Genomic DNA, 19416 nt, shown 5'->3' on the forward strand with positions numbered 1-19416 from the left:
CAACGGTGCTGGCATTAACAAAAAAGTTCCAGGTGCCCACAAGCATTGACGGTCATTTTATCCTCCATTGGTCTGCTCAACAACTGCAGGACATCTCCGGGACGTTGTGTGTGAGGAGCAAACATTCTCCACGCTGAATCGCTGTCGCCACGCAGCGTCATGCAAATTTGTTGACATTTTCCAACTTGAACGAATCGACGGAGAAGCGAATTTTTTCCTGCGTTTGTCCGACACGTCAAATGTCAAATGTGTCTTTTGCGTGGCCTGCCATGAATTTGCGCTTCATGATGCATTTCCTTTTACCTTTGACGTAAACATGTCTCGCGAATAGTTCAATTTGCGTGATACCATTCGGATCATTCTTGACTTTTGCCGACTTTTGATAGTGATAATATGGAAAAAAAGGAAAGCGGAATTAGCAAAATCTAGCCACCTATCCAGACACACCCAAAAACTTTACCTTAGTCAATATATTAAACAAGTTTACTGTTATCCTAATTTAATCTAACAGGGTGGAAATTTAAGAGTCAGACACACAGCTTAAGGATCCCAGAACTTACTGTCTTCTATATATATATATATATCCAACAACTTTTTGATTTCCCAAAAAAAAAAGTAGTTTACCTTTATCCTAATTTAGTCTAACAGGGTTGGACATTGAAGAGTAAGACACACAGTGTTTTCATGGGGGCGACGGAAAAGGCGCCAATAACCAGGAACGGCCCCTTAAATTCACACCATGTTGGATATGAACGCTGCTCACACAAACCAGCATGTAGTCGCCTTTAAAACAGGGTTTGAACTCTCTGTGCCTTCTATTCAACAAGGAGATGGAAATGTCCTCCAGAGATTTTGGGCCATCACAGTTTACTCTTTAAAACCTGTATTTTACTTCCATTATTCTTTAAAAAAAAAAAAAAGAATGAATTATTGTATCAGATTTTTTTCCCCAGCAATTGCAAAAAGCCAATCGGAAAGCGCCACACTTACAAGTTCCACTTTTGTCATTCCGCCAGTATGACACTATTTCATCGTTGATTGCTTATTTAAAATGTGTGAATTGATTTCATTTGCATCTGCATCGCGATTGTGTTTTTTCCTCCCACCTGTACCAGTTTTTGTGTTCTTTTTTCGGGACATTGACATTTCGTCGTTAACTTGGAATCCAATGATACACTGCCCGACATGAAAGTTTCCTTATCGTCGTTCTTACTCTCACCATTTGTTTTCAAAGAAAGTCACCGGTCCTTTCAGAAGACAAAAAACAAAAAATGGGTTTGTGGTCTTGATAGCAAAATGACTCATACTTATTTTTATTGTTACGTCTTTGGATCCTTATGTGATTTGCGCTTTGTGATGGGACTGTGGCACGCTTGCACATCCGCATCGTGGAGCATTCTGTTATGTTCTAAAGATGAAATATAGTGCATACGCCAGTATCATAACACAATTGACTTATTCGATCACCCTCGTCCTTTTTGCGCAGGTTAGCGCTGTATGTGTACGAGTACCTGCTACACGTAGGAGCCCAGAAGTCAGCGCAGACCTTCCTGTCAGAGGTAAGTCACACGGATGGCGTGCACGTTGAGCACATTCTGACAAATAGAGCGATCCCTTCTGCGGCATGTCCGGCAAGTGTAACAGCCGATCGAATTAGCCAGGACAAAAAGTGCTGAGCCAACATGTTGGGAGCAGAAGATAAGCTTTTTTTGGGGGGTTTTAAAAACATTTACGTAGCAGAGCTGGAGCCAGAGAGCTTTAAGCATGACGTCTTCAAGCCGGCATCTTTTCTCTGACATCATTCACTGATCTCCCCCAAAAGCTCATTCTTGTCCTCTGTGGTTACCTTTCTTCCTTCCTCGCTGACTTGCGTCCTTATCGCTACCTGCATTACTCTTACTTTGGGTGCGAGTGTGTCCTTGCTGTGATTCAGCTGAGGTAAAAAGGTGATGAGGTGAAAAGGAGGTCAGTAGATTCTGGTGGCGGGGCCTGAATAACGGTAAATTACCATTTTAGAGGACAGTGGATCGAGGCTTGTGGAAAGAGAACAAAGAGAAGGAGGATGGAAAAAGCTTACATCATCCGCTGGCGCCAATTCTCATCATTCTAACTTTATGTGTGTGCACATGCGCAAAACCACACGGCGTTCTGTCGCTCCCCTCCCTCCGCCTTACGTGCTCTCCCCTCGCCACATGTGGAAGATGAAAAGGATAGGCGGTGTCGGGTTGAATGTGGGAATGCATTAGCTAAGAGCGCAACAAGTATAAACACAGCCTTGTACACAACTCGCACACAAGCTCGACCCCAATGTTGCTTCAGCTAGGACAGTGGGACGGAGCAAAAGACAACTTTAAAGGCCTCTTATCCACCTTTTTATCATCCGCATCTGTTTATAGGTTATCCGCCGCCTCAGGAAGTGCACCAGACTAAAATACTAAAACAAAGAGCATGTTGTGCCAACATACTAACATTTTATTGCAATTCTACAGACGATTACGGAGAAATAGACGAGCGTGCAAATGCAAAAATCTCACAGTGGCTTGCATATCTGCTCCTTTAAATGAAACAATTAAAAAATGGAGATTTGCATTTCAACCTCAAAGTTTTGGAGTGACCTTAGAAGCATATTTTCCCAAATTGTTGGACCTCACAGGTTTTGGATTTTCTAATTTCACTGCAGTGTTGGGATCAAATACATAATTGATTCCCATTTTAATTGTTTGCTGGTTTGATGCTTTTTCAAAGAAAAAAAAAAAAAAACCCCACAAAACATTCCCCCCTCGTTGTTTTATAAAGTTGGAATTGAGCGACGAGCCATTTTGTATCGTTTCTTTCCATTTGAGTAACGATAATGTGTTTGCCACAGTGCAGCATACCAAATGAATGTTGCCAGTCAACAAACGTCTTTGCCGGAGCTGTTGAAGCGTGCAAAGAAGAGAGACACTTCCTTCCTCAACCCCCCCCCCCCCCCCCTCACCAATGAGCTTCAAAGCAAATCATTCCTTTAAAAGTCTCCGTGTGACCTGGAACTGTGGTTAGGACAGTCTGACTGAAATTGCTGAAATGTTCCACTGTTTCCTGTTATCTGTCTCGCGTCTGTTAAAACAGATGACTCAGCCTTCTTTTATCCATATCAAATGTTTGAGCTCATTGAGAAACCACCAAGACAATTCGGGCTTTTCAGGACAAGACCGGTATGGTCATGACGATGACGATGACGATGATAACGACGAGGATGGTGCAGATTTTCGAAGAGTCTTGAAAAGCGCGGACTTTTCAACAGACGACGTTAAATCCCGCCTCGCAGATTTGTCAGTTAGCTAAAGAGCGAGCCGCATTATTTCACTCACGTGCTATTCCTTTTCGGATAGGACACATGACGAGCACGCGGCGCTCGTCTTTCGCAAATGTGAGATGCCGTGACGGCAATAATGCAAAATACCTTTCCCCCTTTTGTCACTCGATAAAGACAATTCAAAAGAGACAAGACTGGATTGTACTCGAGGAGATCACAGTTACACACATTTCACCGTATTAAAACGCACTTTTTGAAAGTATTTATGCCTCCCATTTCTTGACAGTGAGAAGAGGCGCGACCGACGTGCAAACTACAATATCACTTTGAGGAAACTAAAACTCTCCAATTAAGAGGCCAAGTGTGCTTTCTGCAAGCTGTTTTGACTCCACATAAAAGATATGAGAATAAAAGCAAACCATCCAGGTACAAAAATGTATCTTATTCCAACATCCTTAACGATCAGACTAATCACACCAAAAAGCAGTCATTTCGTGGGAAACCTTCTCACTAAGCAATGAAACACTCCAAAGAGCAATGACACCAGAAGAATGAATCCGACGTGCGTTCGGGGTGTTCAACTGTTTCTCTCAGGCTCCTACTCATTGATTACATCATCTCACCCCAACACAACCTCAGGTTGTTGTCAATTCGACGGAGATCTCAGACAAACACTGACCCATCCACTTAAGATCTTTCATCATCTCTCTGGTGGCCTGTCATTTTTTTCAGCGTTTACTAAAGCAAATTGTTCTCTCCTTTCCCGGTTTGTCCAGATCCGATGGGAGAAGAACATCACATTAGGAGAACCTCCGGGGTTTCTCCACTCTTGGTGGTGGTAAGTTATTGTCTTTCATAATTCAAGTCACATTGTTTGTCTAGCTATTATCGACTTAAGTCGTTTGAAATAGCAAAGAGCTTTCTACAACGTCATGGGTCAACTACTCACCCATGACGGATCTTTTACAAGAAACAGCTATACAATATTAGTGTGCTCTATATTATATATCATCAGATGGACGTGTGGTTCTCGAAAGAAGCTGTCATGTCATGTGTCGTGTGTTGTAGCGTTTTCTGGGACCTGTACTGTGCAGCCCCGGAGAGAAGAGACACATGTGAGCACTCCAGTGAGGCCAAGGCCTTCCATGACTATGTGAGTCCACGCTCACGGAGCATTGCTTTTGCTCTCTCGTCGTTTATTGACTACAGATGAACAGATTCCACGTTATCTGGAAGAAGAAACTCCGATCGCGATATAATGTGGTCATCGGCATGAATGTACGATGTATACACACTATTTAGCAAAAACTGTCTGTTTAACTTTCCACAGCAGTGTTATCTTTTTGTGAGGAAAATCAAAGGCTAAAGAGAAGTGCATAAATTGGTAACAGCAGGAGGTCCATTGGGACAGTGGAGCCCGTGATTCCCAAAGGTGCTTGAAATTGGTGAAAATGTTTGAGAAATGCTGGAATTGGGGACAGTGCAGCAGAGACTATTACTACTTTCTTGCTTCTTTCACATCTGAAGAATATTAATAGCGAGATGGAGACTGAAAATGATCCCCAGTTGAGCCTCAATTATTCATAGTCTGGCCAAATTTCCAGTTGAAGTGAAGTTTTTAGTTTTGAAATGGACATCGTTTGGTTGTAAATAGCACAAGAAATCGTCCAAACGCTGTCAAACGTTTCGTAACATTCACCATTTTCTTTGCTTTTTGTTTGATGCCACGTCATGTTTTCCCGGTGTCCTTTTTTCATTGATGTCTTCATTTCCAAGTGTTCTCGTGACCACTGTTCCTTTTGTCTACCGATCAGCTCCCTCCAGCCACTCGTGTCTTGTCCAGGTGTGCCTCGTTGTCTCATCAGTTTGTTTGTTTTTAGTTGCCTGCTTTCTTTCATTCAGTTTGAGTTAATAACCAAAAAGTAGAATAGAAATGTGTTGTAGTACTTGGCTGTAACCTGCAGAGGCACCGTTTAGTCTGTCAAATCTGTCGCAGTCATTTTTTCATAAAGAAAAACAAAATGATTGATTTACTGCTGCTGGCTAGCCGAAAGGCCATGTTACCTAGCCCTAAAAGTGTGAAAAAAGTTTTTGGGTGTGTTTTCTAGTGTGCTTTGACTTGCTGCGTTGTTTCATTTTTTTATCCAGTTTGTGGAATAAATGAAGAAGTGAGAGAGTTAAGAAAATAATTCTGAGTAACGCCTGGATCCGACGACAAGGCAAATTTGGTCTTTCACGATTGCGCTATGTCAGACTACTGCCATAAAATCTTGCCGTAACTCGGCCAGACAGCGGAAAAACTACACGACATATTCCGATACCGCCGTATCCCGTCTTTTACGATCTCTGGGCTTTATCTTGTCAAATCAAACACTGTCGGAGAGGCGGAAGCAGAAAACGTGTCACCGGTCAACTCGACCGGAGGCACCCGTTACCATGGTGACGACAACAACAATGTATTGCGTGGGGGAGAAAAAACGAACACAAAATGAGGAAACACGTGTGTTGGTCGTCTCCGGTGCTCAGGAGAGGACATTCATCAAGGATACTTTTAATACGCTACGGCTCACAAGCAGGCAACAAAACGTTCTGTACGACAAAATCATGTTGGGCCCAATCTGGGAAATCGCCCGCGATAGCTAATCTCGCCAATATCAGAGCTAAAATCCTGTAGTCTGATCTAGGCATAAGAGGACATACTGAACCTTTTTTTTTTTTTTTTATATCTTTTGCCTGAGGGAAGTTCTAGAAAGAAAAGTGCATTGATGGTGTTCAGTGCCCTGTTCTTCCTGTGTATCCTCCGGTCTGACTCATCACATTTGCCTGGATTGGGCTTTATTGAGATGTATAGTGGGACGTGCACAGGTCAGGACTTTCTGCCTACCCCAGCAGGATCCTCCTACTCTCCACATCTCCTTTTCTGCGTGATCCCTCCTTCTTTTACTCCCGCCATCCTGCAGAGCTGCAGCGGTGCTCTCGACTCGTGCGATGGCGCGCACGCGTGCGCGCGGGCAGGTGATGCCGCTGACGATCGGGGTGATGAATAGTCACTCCAAGGACGAGGCAGCTATGTGATGATGTCATCGTACGGCCGCGGGGATGGGAGCTGGAGGGCAGCGTGACCTCGGTTCTCAGGGACAGGAAAGCAAGAATGGAGGAAAGATGAATAGAAATTAGAAAGAGAGCTGAAACATGAATATATAGGTTCAAAAGCATGTCATACAACAATTAAATCAATCCTAAAAAAAATACAATAGAATATCGCGTCTTCTCCTGTGATTAGAATCAATTCAGGAATCACACAGGATCTATCGTAACGAGTTCGTTTTTACATTTGCTGCAGGGATGTAATCAGAGAAGTACAATTAGACCATATGTAATGTAATTAGACTGAGGTCAGTTTCAATCAACGCCTTCAATTCCACAGTGGCAACTGAGATCCAATCAGAAGTGCAACTCAGATACTGTATCTGTTGCTCAATTAGAACCAAATAAAAAACAAACAATGGAGCTACTTTTTTTTTTTTTTTGCTGGTGTCTCAACCGTAGTTTCTTCACTTTGACACTGATGGAGATTTTAATCAGAGCTTGTGAATGTAATTACCTGCAGGTAGCTAATTAGCAAGTGAAGTCCTAATTAATAGCGGTGAAAATTTCTGGCGCTTATGCTTTTTGTCTTTTAGTTCTTTTGTAGGGCTAATTGTCGGCATTTTGTACAAACAAAATATTGTCTGCTTTCAACTTCAGTGTTTGGAAATCGTATGGCTGTGGTTGTTTAGTATATACTGCAGTCGTGAAGAAGGCGTTCCTTCCAGGGGGAAAATGGACCATTATCGATTTTGAACTTCAGCGAATGCGTCTCGGGCATCAGATTTGCCGTTTGGAGTTCTGTTAAGTGCTTTGTAAATTGTGTTCTCAAAAGCAAATGAATGGGTTCCATTTGTGAGAGTCCATGATGTCATAAAAACAAAGTTATTTTGAAATGCTTTGTCCAGACGTGAGCTGATTTAAGAAGTCAGTCTTAGTGTTGGTACTTTAAATGTTGGAAATAATTTTGTAGAGGTAATGACTGAGACAGTCTATGATGTATTTGGATCTAGGTCTGCTAGTGTCGTGCATTTTAAGGAAATGCAAAAAAAAAAAACGATGTGGCAGTTTGATCAGAATATCTGTCATTTATTGCAGCGCAACAATGATTCGCACAATATTGCATTGTCTCCAAATGTTCTGTAAGTGTGTGCTTGCCTCACTGTACGTGGTACTACTATGTTTACAATCTGTTCAATCAGTTAATTTCCTTCGGAATAGACAAGCGGTCCGCCACGGTGAAGAAAACCAGTGTTAGCAGGTTGCGCTGGGGTGGAAAAATGAACGCGATACCCGACTCCCGAATGGAGGAGATTATCAGCCTCTGACACTTGTACTGGTTGTGTGTGCAACCCCTGATAAGAACATGCTTATTAACGGAAACAAGTTGTTGGTTGAAAAGTTGTTTCCCCAGGAAACAAACAAACAAAAGAAATGCTTCAAAAGAGACTAGTATGTCTTTTGAGGGTGCTAAGAAATGACATTTTGCCAATGGTCTAAACAGGGCTGTCAAACGTTTGTCACAGTCCACATTGTGCTTATGGTTTCCTTTCAAGGGCTTTTACGACTCTGAAGCCGTATAAATATAGAATTACCTCATCATCATGTTATTACTTAGGCACAACATATTGATGGATGACTAGTTTTGAAATGAGAAGTCAACTTTTGGTCAGTTTATTAAAAAAAAAAAAAAAAAATCGTTTTGGTAACAAAAAGATGCTTGCAATATCTTAACGTTGAAGGGTGAAAGTCGAGACATTTTGCAATTTTGGAGCAGATTTGAGCAAGATTTGAGGCATATGATTTGCTTTAGGGGGCCGCAAGAAGCATGCGGCCAGCTGGATTGGGGCCCCGAACTCATAATGTGTACGGTCTCCTTTCTAATTGTCCGGCATACTTTTTGTCAGAGGAATTGATTTGCTCAGTTTGACACCCGATTAAAGGTTTCCTTGACCCAGAACCTTCCTCGTATAATTTATGACTCCCTCATGTAAATGAAGTTAGGCTTGTTATTTTCTTTGGACTTGTGTTGTGTTTGAAGGACCCTGTCCCAGTCCCCTGTCCTTTGCGTTTGTGTGTCGTTTCATTGCCTCGTTCTTGTCAGAACTCATGCTGCTGCTTGCCACAATTAGTGCTCGCCATACAAGCAAGCGCAATTGTTTTGTTTTTTTGTCAGTCAGCTGTTTTTAGTGAATCAATCACCATGGATTGTGTTGCAGCAGAACCTCTCAAAGAAAAAAGACCCAAAAAAGCCCCATAGAAAATTCGGCTATTTTCAATTATTCATGTTTTACACCAGGACAGGTCAGACTCACATTTGTGTTGCTGTTTGGAGTGGCTGAAATTCTTTGGAAATGTAAAACATAATGGTCGGAATCCCATAATATTTACTGAGAACATGCATGCTAGTCAGTGGATAAGCCATTTAAAGAATATATTTTGTTGCATTACTAGATTACTGATATTATTATTATTGCAGTTGTGCAATAATCATACTCATTCTATGTATTATATGGGATATGAAATTTAGTTGTTGTTTTTTTTTTGGTCACAATAGCTGTAAGAAAAAAAATCTAAAGCCTGTTTGAGGCCATATCACAAAATTCAGACCTTGAACTTTGACCTGTCAGCGTGTTTGTTGTGTTGTGCGAATGAACCAGAACACAGAGACCCTGTCGTCTCAAAGCATTGTGGGTAACAAGCTGCTTGCAACCAGTTGTGAACTAAGAGGGGGTGGGGGGGATGCGGAGACCCCCAGTCTGTTTCCAAGGAAACAGAGCCATCTCTCCTCTTCTCTCCATCCTCCAGTGTTCCTTGGCACTGTTGAGAAAGAGGAGGAGGAGGAGGAGGAGGAGGAGGAGGAGGGAGATGTGCAGGTGACTCACTGTAGCATCATCGCCATGGCGATGAGGAGCAGTGAGCTGAGTGAGGAGGGAGCGATGGTGGGGGATAAAAAAAATCAAAAATACAAATAAAAATAAAAGCATGGAAAACTCCATAGTTGGTTTGCTACGGCAAAACAAGTGCTGTTCCCTTCCTTGTGCAGTGCTTTATTTGGCCCTTCTCACACGTACCTATTAGTAGACTTGGCTTCCTTTTCTCCCTCCCGTTGCCTTTAGTCTCAACGAGCCTTCTCGTCTCCCAGCGGCACCGTTTCACATCGAGTCATATCACCGCGCGTGTTTGGACATGTACGCAGGTGGGTGGGTGTGTTTTGGTGATTGCTGACATATGCACGCCTTGCGCCCCCCCCCCCAACTGACATGAGGGCATGCTACAGGGTGGAGGGGGGAGGCTAAGTGAGGGCAGAGGAAGACAAGAAGCTGTAAGAATGAGAACAAGCTCGTTGGGTCAGGGAGGCACAGGATTTATCAACCAAGAGTTGAAGGTGAAAAGTTCCCATTGAAAACATTCAACATCTAAGGAGTACGTTTTAGCAGGCAATAAGAAATGAATTCTTTTGCCTGGCCTTCCTGTTTGGAGTTTGCATGTTCTGGACACTCCTCCCACATTCTAAAAACATGTATGTTGTGCAAGACTGTCATTCTGTTATCTTTCATTATGATGCAATACAGTTCTGCATCACTGCAAACTACAACCACATAGTTAAATGAATGCCTCTTGCGCCATTATGTTTGTAAAGGACTGCTTAGATTGTGCAGGTCTACCTAATGCAGGTTTATGTTTATACTGTTAAAAAAAAAAAAAAAGCAATACAATGTGTACAGTTGGCGCTGCTGAGCATCTAAACGGTCATCTTTGAAGTATCTTCAAAACGTTTACATTTCCATGTTTGCATTGACAGCTCAGTTGTTAAGCAGCTTCCAATCACGTCCCTGTTTCGTGCGACCCGCTCTTACACAAAAAGGAGGGTAAATATCGAAGTTGATCGAGCAACTCCGCCAAGAGTTTTGTGTACATGAAAAAGATTAAAGATTGGAAATGTTAAAGAAGTGTCAGGCCTACTGAGAGCTGCGGGAATGCTGTCACAATCAAACTGGTTTTTTTGTTGTTGTTGTTTTTTTGCTCGCTAGCAGAAGTCGGTCTAAACCGACAGCCGCTCAGGCCACGTCTAACGTTTGGTGTGAGGTAGACCGCTGGTCTAACTCAATTTTGTTCCGTTTGTTAGGGGGCACAAGCAGACATTCCTAAATATGTCAAATATAATTTCTTTCTTTTATTTAAAAAATGTATTATCATTATCATTATCACAGTTTGATCGATCCGGGGTGGAGATACAGTAGATACAAGAGGTCTGCGGACGTAGTGTATGGAAGTCGCCAGCAGTTACGACCAGCTCACTCTGTATTTAAGAAGGGGACCGACTCACATTGTCTGTTGCCACGCCGGTCAAGAGCAGTGACAAATCGAGGCCTATGTATTTTGTTTATACTTATAAGAAATGCTAAGAATGCTAAGAAGAAAAAATGCGACCTTTAAACTGAAATGTGTGTTTTCATGCCTGACTGAGAATATTTTTAGGCAAGAAAATACAATTTGCTGCTTTAAGAACTAAAACAGTTGATTGTCCAAAAGAAAGAAAAACAATTGTTCATGCAAAAATACAATCCGAATACGTGATTATTCGATACAACTTTGAGTAGGCTACTGGAATGCTAAAATATTCCTTAGCTGCAGCCCTAATCGAGGTCGCTGACCCGGAATCAAACATGTGCCGTCTGCACGAAAGACAGCAACAGTTAACACTACGCCACCCTCCTGTTCTAACTACAATGTAGCTTAATGGCAGCGTGTACGTATACAACACACAATGACGCAGCACCCTTTTCATCCCAAACTGTGGCTGTAATCTTCCTCCTCTCCGCTCAGTTGCGTCCCCCCCCCCCCCCCCCCCCCCCCCACCCCCCCCAGCGTGGTGAAACCAAGTGAGATAGAGACTCGTGCTGAAGTGTGACTCTCCAGCACCACGCTGGCTATCATTTTCAGCCCGTTGCGTGTATCTGACAGCGCATCAGCCCGCAGCAGCGCCTCACATCTCACGCGGGCCGTCACTGGCCAGAGATGTTTACAAGGGTCGATAATGACATCAGTGATAAACAAGAAGTACCCAAACTGAGGAGCTGATAGCGTCCTACCTGTAATCGCCCCGTCAGGTCGAGTCGGGTAGATTATGATTGTGCTGCCATTACGGCTGCTGATAATCAGCCGTAATGGCAGCGCAAAGGGGATCATTTTCTACTGAAGGTGATAAAAACTTCCCCAAAAAAAATCATCAAGAGACACAATTGCCAAGGCCAGAGATATTTTGTTCTCTGAAATCAATTGAAGTCTCATCTCTTCTCATCTTGAAATCTGTATTAGAACTGTTTCCTTATAATTTACTAAAATAATTAGCTATAAATTCATGATGTGCGGCCAAATTCGATGCTAAGGATGAATGTTTCCTGTTTAGCTGTTATGTTGACCAACAAAATTCAAAGATGTGGGATTACTTTATTCCCCTTTCACAGTAAAAAGACAAATGCCAAGAAGTGGAGGGTCTCTAAAACATGAATTTATACATTATTAGGCTTTTTGACAAAATGTTCCTACAATTTCCGGTATTAGTAATAGACATTGGGACCTATATTTATTTAAATTCCCAAGTGTTGCCAGGCCATTGATGTAGGACTGCATTTATTCTTGTTGTAAATATTTTTGGGTGTGTAGTTGTAAATTACCATCATTTTTAATTGGTATACAACGCTTAATAGAATACATTGAACACTTAAATTACACATCCTAATTTAATAGTGTAATCAGTGGAAACCCAAATCATGAAATCACTGACAACTGGATTCAGAATCAGATTCAAATCAAAGTGCAAAAATGAGATCACAGGCTGATCCAACGTTTGCCAATATCATAATTTGTGGAAGTGTGCCTTATCCAGTTGCTCCACTGGATTCAGATGGGAGTAACGAGCGGGCCGGCCAACAGCATCGAAGCCTTCGTCATCCAGGAACCGCTGACACACTCGGGCCAGACGGGGCCCGCCATTGTCACTCACGTCACGTCAAGTGTTGACATGTTCCCTTTCATTTTTCAAGCAGTGTATTTATCACAGCCTGAGAAGCTAAAATGCTACCAATATGTAAAACTCAAAATAGGATTTTTTTTTCTTGTTTTGTTTATTGTTGTTATTGCCTGTAGCATCTGGCTTGTGTTGCTTACGGGGGGGGGGGGAGAAAAAAAAAAAAGGGCAAGTTCGAGTGCCAGAGGGCAGGGATTTTGGAGCATGTTGAAGTAGTTCTCGTCACCACAGGACACTGACATACCGTGTATGTGCAATTAATCTGCAATGCATTCATCATCCCCTATTCTGTGTGTGTGTGTGCATGCATGCGTGCGCGTGTGCCGAACTTGTAGCATCTCCTCTTTCCATCCTACTCCCTCTCATGCTCAGGAAGTGGACTAATGGCATTTTAGAGGACGGTGGGAGCGGGAAAGAGGCAGGGGGGGGATGGAGTTCCTTCCTGAGTGGTGTGTTGTTTGAAGATCTCTTCTATTGCAGCCTTCATACTAAACCTTCGACACCAGGGGCTTTATATGCACAAAGTACGCCGGAGCACAATTTAGATTTTCGTGCAAGCGCAAAGCTCACTGGCATGTTTGCCCATTTGCACTTTGATAAAACTGCAAAGCTAATTGAGCTCTTTTTGACATTCTTATTCTACTGACTGTAGATATTGGAGGCCATCACCAATTACAATACAAATATAAGCACAAAATACGGTATCGCTCCAAAGTGCAGATTGCAAAATCTTCCAAATAAACCCAACTGTATTGCTTCAACTCATATACAGTGGCAGTGTTTCTAACACTTGTGTCCACTTCAGATAAAAGTGCCAAATACCAGTTTGCGCCTCGGTGACGTTCTCTTGATATACAAGGCAAACTGCTAAATGCTTCTGCCTCTCCCAAAAAAAAAAAAAATAAAAAATGACATTAACGTAGCTGCTGAATGTGGATGAACTCGGCTTAACAGGGTCACCCTCAATTAACCGCCATCTTAACTCATTTTATTTGGTGTTTAATCAATTAAGCCGATTAACATTTTCATTCTGACAGGAATGATGCTCATTTACTAATTTATCATTTCACCACTTTCCACCATGTACCAGCAGCTATTTCTTATCAAGCAGGTGAATTAATCAAATTAAACTTCAAATGCTGCCATGGTATGCTTTGCAATATACAAATACAAGCTATTATATGTATTATTGTTATTATTATTATTATTGTTATGAATGCTCTACTGCTTCCAAACGGGAAAAGGAGTACTGTATGTGTCTAACGCTAACCCACTAACCGTAACACAGCCCAATCCTAAACTGAGCCCATCGTAGACCCCAACCCTAGCCCTAAACCTAAACATAAAAAAACTTCTTTGTTTCTATTTTGTACAAATGGGATACATTCGGTATTTGGAAAGGTCATCTCATTACATTGCGTGGCCTGCCCTTCCCGCGATGCAGGAGCCAATCATGTTGCAACAGGGCGTGTCCTGCCTAGAACACGAGTGGAATTCCGAATAACGCATAAAGATATCAGTTGAAATAAATTTGGTGTGGCCTTGCATCGTGACAATTCGTTGTGGTCGCTGCTGTTTTCAATTTTATATATTTTAGATTCAAAATAAAACTTTTGTGATCGTTTCACTCACGACAAAACGTGGAGCGTGTAAAGATTTCATACCATTTTGTCTTTCGTCCTGATCACGTTTCTACTGTATTGTTCATCTCTGGACTCAATACTTCAACTTGAGCTTCATGTATGTTACAACTAGTGATCAAATATTTCATATTAACACAAATCTATGCCAATCATACCGTGCATATGTACACATTAACTTTTTTTTTTTTTTTCCCCCATTTAACAGTACTATACTAAAGTTTGAGGGAAAAAAAGATAGGTAAGAAGACTACACCACTTTTTCGGTTTGCCTTTCTCTGACAAATAACTGATTATGAAGCTGTCTTGATGTCTTTTGACGTACTGTAGCTGCAATGAAACCAAGTTGTTGTTTCTTACAATAGTTATTAATAAGAGTCGTCTGCAAGAGTAACAAAGTGCGGCGGAGAAAGCGAGGAGGGAAAAGGTGAAAACGGAGACGGGGAGAGAGAGAGATGAGAGCAGAATGTTTGACATTCCACACACGCAGTGTCTCTCATAGTGTTGCTCAGTCTCTAAAGCAGAATGGAAATGATTCTGCATTTTCTCCTGCACACACACACACACACACACACACACACACACGGAAACGTGTTACGCATACATATTAGTGAAGTACACGAGTGGTAAACATATAGTGTGTTATCTCATTAGGTATTACTGGGACATAACAGTGATGGGATTAGCGTAGTGTGAATGTCGTGTGCTGCCTGATTAGTTTATACTGTATCGCTCTGTTGTGTAATTGCACTACCTTGAAACGTCTCCCATTCCCTCCAACAAATGTTGAAATTCTCCACAGGAAGGCACAGGATCGGCTTCACTTCAAGTGGTTTCAATCGACTGCCAAGTTTGTTTCTAAATGTCCACAAGATTGTTTGTGCCACACAATGCAATTCTAATCAGGAGACAAGACTATCACACAGCTTTCTCCTCTACAATCATTCTTTAGAGCTGTAAAACAACAGTTGCTCAAAAGTAGGATGGCCATATTTCAGTAGAATAGAGAAGAATTGTTGTACACTGTCAGAGAAGAAAAGTATACAATTATACATTTAGGGGTTCATTGGATTGTCACTGGAGGGATACCTTCAAAAAATACTGCTTTTGTACCCTCAACATTGGACAAATGGAAAGACACTTGGTACTGATGGCATACCTGAGGAGTTATGGAAACACATAGGAGAGGTGGCTGTGGAGTTTTTAACCAGGCTGTTCAACAGAATTCTAGCAGGTGAGAAGATGCCTGAAGAATGGAGGAAAAGTGTACTAGAGGCCATTTTTAAGAACAAGGGTGATGTGCAAAGTTGTTGGAACTTTAGAGGAATGAAGTCGATAAGCCACACAATGAAGCTATGGGAAAAAGTAGTGCAGGCAAGACTCAGGACAGAAGTGAATATTTGTGAGCGACAATATGGTTTCATGGCTAGGAAGAGTACCACAGATGCATTATTTGCCACCTCATATGGCTCCTCTCAATGTGGAGGAGCAAGAGCTCTACTCTGAGCCCCTCCCGGATGACCGCGCTTCTCACCCTATCTCTAAGGGGGACCCCGGATACCCTGCGGAGGAAACTCATTTCAGCCGCTTGTATCCGGGATCTCGTTCTTTCAGTCACGACCAGCAGCTCGTGACCCTAGGTGAGGGTAGGAACTTAGATCGACCGGTAAATTGAGAGCTTTGCTTTTCGGTTTAGCTCCTTCTTTCACCACAGCGGACCGATACAAAGTCCCCATCACTGCAGACGCTGCACCGATCCGCCTGTCGATCTCCCATTCCATTCTTCCCTCACTCGTGAGCAAGACCCCAAGATACTTGAACTCCTCCACTCGGGGCAGGTTCTCATCCCCGACCCGGAGAGGGCACGCCACCCTTTTCCGACTGAGGACCACGGTCTCAGATTTGGAGGTGCTGATTCTCATCCCCGCCGCTTCACACTCGGCTGCGAACCTCTGCAGTGAGAATTGGAGATCACGTCTTGATGAAGCCAACTGAACCACATCATCTGCAAAAAGCAGAGATGCAATTCTGAGAACCCACAACCGGACCCCCTCTACGACCTAGAAATTCTGTCCATAAAAGTTATGAACAGAATCTGTGACAGAGGGCGACAGTCAAGGACTTTAAAATACTTGGGGTCAACAGTCCAGAGCAAAGGTGAGTGTGGTAAGCAGGTGAAACAGGTGCATGCAGGTTGGTGATGTATGGCTGAGAGATGGTGGCAGTGAAGAGACAACAAGAAGCAGAACAGGAGGTGGCAGAAACGAAGATGTGGGGGTTCTCTTTGGGAGTGACCAAAAGCTTGAACGAGGTTGGTGTTAGTGTTGGTGTTAGAGAGGAGATAGGAATCAATGGAAAAGGATGACGCGCTGTGGCGACCCCTAACCGGACAAGCCGGAAGGAAAGGAAGAACTACCCTCGACACCTGACGTTTACACAAATATTGATTTGGACCCTCTTCCTGGCAGTGTATGTTGTCTTGAGCGCATCTGGTAAGATGTAGTTTGGCTTTGTAATAACTAATTGCGAGTGAGTGAACGTGAAAGTGAAAGAATATTAGTAGTGGCCGAGATTTCCCTGAGGCTGCTCTGAATTAGGTTGGCAAATATTTCCGAGGTTGATTGTTCCGCTAACAAGTTCCTTCAGTCCTGCTTTTTTTATGGCTGTGCGACAAAAGCTACTTTTGAATGGCCAATAAAGAAAAGTACGGTGTGATCACTTGAGAAGACTGTTGAAGGAAACTGAGCCTCAGTAACAATGCAATAATTGTCTGCTTTTATAAAATGAATATTTTTAACCTTTACTGGACAAGCCAATGGTGAGAGCCAAATTCACATATTGACGATGAAAGTGCGCAGTAGTTCATGTGACCCTCTTTAGGCACTTTGTACTCCTTTCACTATCTTAGATTTCCTTCTCACTGCTGTGAATATAATTAAAACAAATACTCTTGCGTTACAATATAAGCGATTCATATTACTTTCACTAAACACAGCAGTAATAGGTGACCCACTCTCTGGTTGACTGTTTAGCATCATCGGTTTAAGATCAACAATTACCATATTATTCTCTTCCTACTGGGGCTGTAATGATGCAGTAACAAAAATGAAAATTGCCAACCTCTGTCGTCTTTGAAATTGCAGAACCGCCACACGTCCCTTCCTACTCCCAGTATTTGTGCCTCCGATCCGGGTACAACCATATGAGTAGTCCACAGTGCTACCAAAATTATTATTATTATTATTATTATTATGTTTCGTTAATTTACAAAAATGTAAGCAAAGATTCAAGATAAACATCATCAGCAAGCGTCCCCCAACAGCGTGTCACGCGACTACTTTTTCCGGTGACGGCCACCTGACCGGAGTGAGCAAAACGGTGGCAAGAGCTACTGCCCTGAAACTGCAGATTCTCCAAACTCATTTAGGTCAGCAGGACAAAAAAAAAAATATCAAAGCGTGGGTCAGAACTCGAGATACAAAGCAATTATTAAAGTTGTGTGTATGTGGATGTTAAAGAGGACTGACACAGCTAGAATTGGACTATTGCAATCCAAGGTCTAGCACAAACATGGTGGATTTGATGTTCTGAAAATGTGCTGTGGTTGGCGTTAGGTCACGGGCGTCGAAAGTCAGGCTCAGGGGCCATCTGCGGCCCATTGCACGTGTTTTATTGTGTGTATTACAAAACAAAAAGTGAAATATCACACAGCCATAAGTATTCAGACCCTTTGTTCAGTACTTAGTAGAAGCACCCTTTTGAGCTAATACTGAACAAGTAATACTGGGAATGATGCAATAAGTTTTTCACACCTGGATTTGGGGATCATCTGCCATTCCTCCTTGCAGATCCTCTCCAGTTCTGTCAGGTTGGATGGTGAACGTTGGTGGTCAGCCATTTTCAGGTCTTTCCAGAGATGCTCAATGGGGTTTAAGTCAGAGGCCTGGCCGGGCCATTCAAAAACAGTCACAGAGTTGTTCTGAAGCCGCTCCATTTTCGGTATTTTAGCTGTGTGCTTAGGGTCATTGTCTTTTTTGAAGGTTAACCTTTGGCCCAGTCTGAGGTTCTTTCCGTACCCACTGTGTATGTATATCTATATATATATATATATATATATATATATATATAGATATACATACACAGTTGACCTACAGCATATTGAATTGGTTTTAGCACATTTCATAAACACAAGGTGACGTGGGCTCCTTTTTTTGAGACATCCTCGCATTAGGACATATCACGATAATAACACACATTTAGAAGAACAGAATGCATCAGCCTTTGTACAAAATCCCATATGCGCCCATAAACAAGTATTACTGGAAAATATGAATCGATATCGACCCTCCAAAGTCCAGCATGTGTTCTGTGAAGCGAGTTGACTTCCAGGTTGTACTGATTTCAAATCTATTCCCGTGGGAAATAATTCAAAGTGAATTTGCTTGGATCCAGGCTCAAACATCGAATAGGTGTTCAGGCAATATTTGAAGTCATGTTAACTTTTCTTAACCGTCATAAAAGTGTCACGAGAAGTCCAACACTGCATAATAAAACTATATTAAAGTAAAACTACTCAGCCTTTTAAGACACCTGCTAGACGCACCCGAGAGGAAACAGCAATGTATTTGTCACCTTGTGGCGTGTGTATAGCTATTGTCGGAACTCCTGCACTGTACATTATAGTATTCGCGTTGTGTGTCTGTGAAAAACAAAAATAGAGAAAAAGCACACTTGTGGTGTTAATCCTTGAGGTGAGCTCAAGTTTTAGACATGATGGTTTGATAGCTAGTCAACATCAAAGTTTTGTAGAATGTTTGGTTCAACTCGAAATGGTTCCACGTTTGGGGCATTCGATGTTTGAGGTCCCACTGTATAGGATAAGGTCCCGATGATGGTCAAGATGAAGGTTGCTGCTGGTCTCTGGGGCAGGCAGACATCTTGGCTCGTTTTTGTTGCTCTCCTTTTTGCTCTGTTCATCCATTTGAAGAGGAAAAATGCTGCTTTGTCAGCAGGTCAGGTAGATGTTTTTTTTTCTCCTTCAGCACACCCCAACACGCTCACACACACACACACACTAAAAAACAAAAAGTGCACACCAAAAGGCGTACACACACACATAATCTCTCCTTTGTCCTCATTTTCCTCTCTCTCTCTCTCTCTCTCTCGCTCTCTCTCTCTGAGCATGAAGGCAAACTCAGCAGACCTCCAGGCTGCCAGAGTGCAGATGCATTCTGGGTAATCCTAGGTGCAAGGGAAGATGAGAACTAAAATGGGTGAAACCTCACAAAGTTCCGCTCTTGCTGCTGCTGTGTGTTACACAACACTTGTCTGTATCCCCCAAAGCTCGGTTTACATCAGCA

The 19416-nt window shown here is 42.5% G+C and overlaps 1 protein-coding gene across 3 annotated transcripts in view; it reads left to right on the plus strand.

The window, feature by feature from the left end:
* ssbp2a (single stranded DNA binding protein 2a) overlaps positions 1 to 19416 on the plus strand; it is a 45846-nt gene that overhangs the window by 20619 nt on the left and 5811 nt on the right. For 2 of the 3 annotated variants that reach the window (XM_061768026.1, XM_061768027.1), the window contains exons 2-4: positions 1487 to 1559; positions 4072 to 4133; positions 4364 to 4448. In XM_061768026.1, the coding sequence (XP_061624010.1) occupies positions 1487 to 1559; positions 4072 to 4133; positions 4364 to 4448 (220 nt within the window). The remainder of the gene's footprint in view (positions 1 to 1486; positions 1560 to 4071; positions 4134 to 4363; positions 4449 to 19416) is intronic. The other variant, XM_061768028.1, reaches the window with a different exon arrangement.

Source organism: Phyllopteryx taeniolatus, chromosome 3 (assembly GCF_024500385.1).
Source record: "Phyllopteryx taeniolatus isolate TA_2022b chromosome 3, UOR_Ptae_1.2, whole genome shotgun sequence".
Classification (NCBI taxonomy): Eukaryota; Metazoa; Chordata; class Actinopteri; order Syngnathiformes; family Syngnathidae; genus Phyllopteryx; species Phyllopteryx taeniolatus.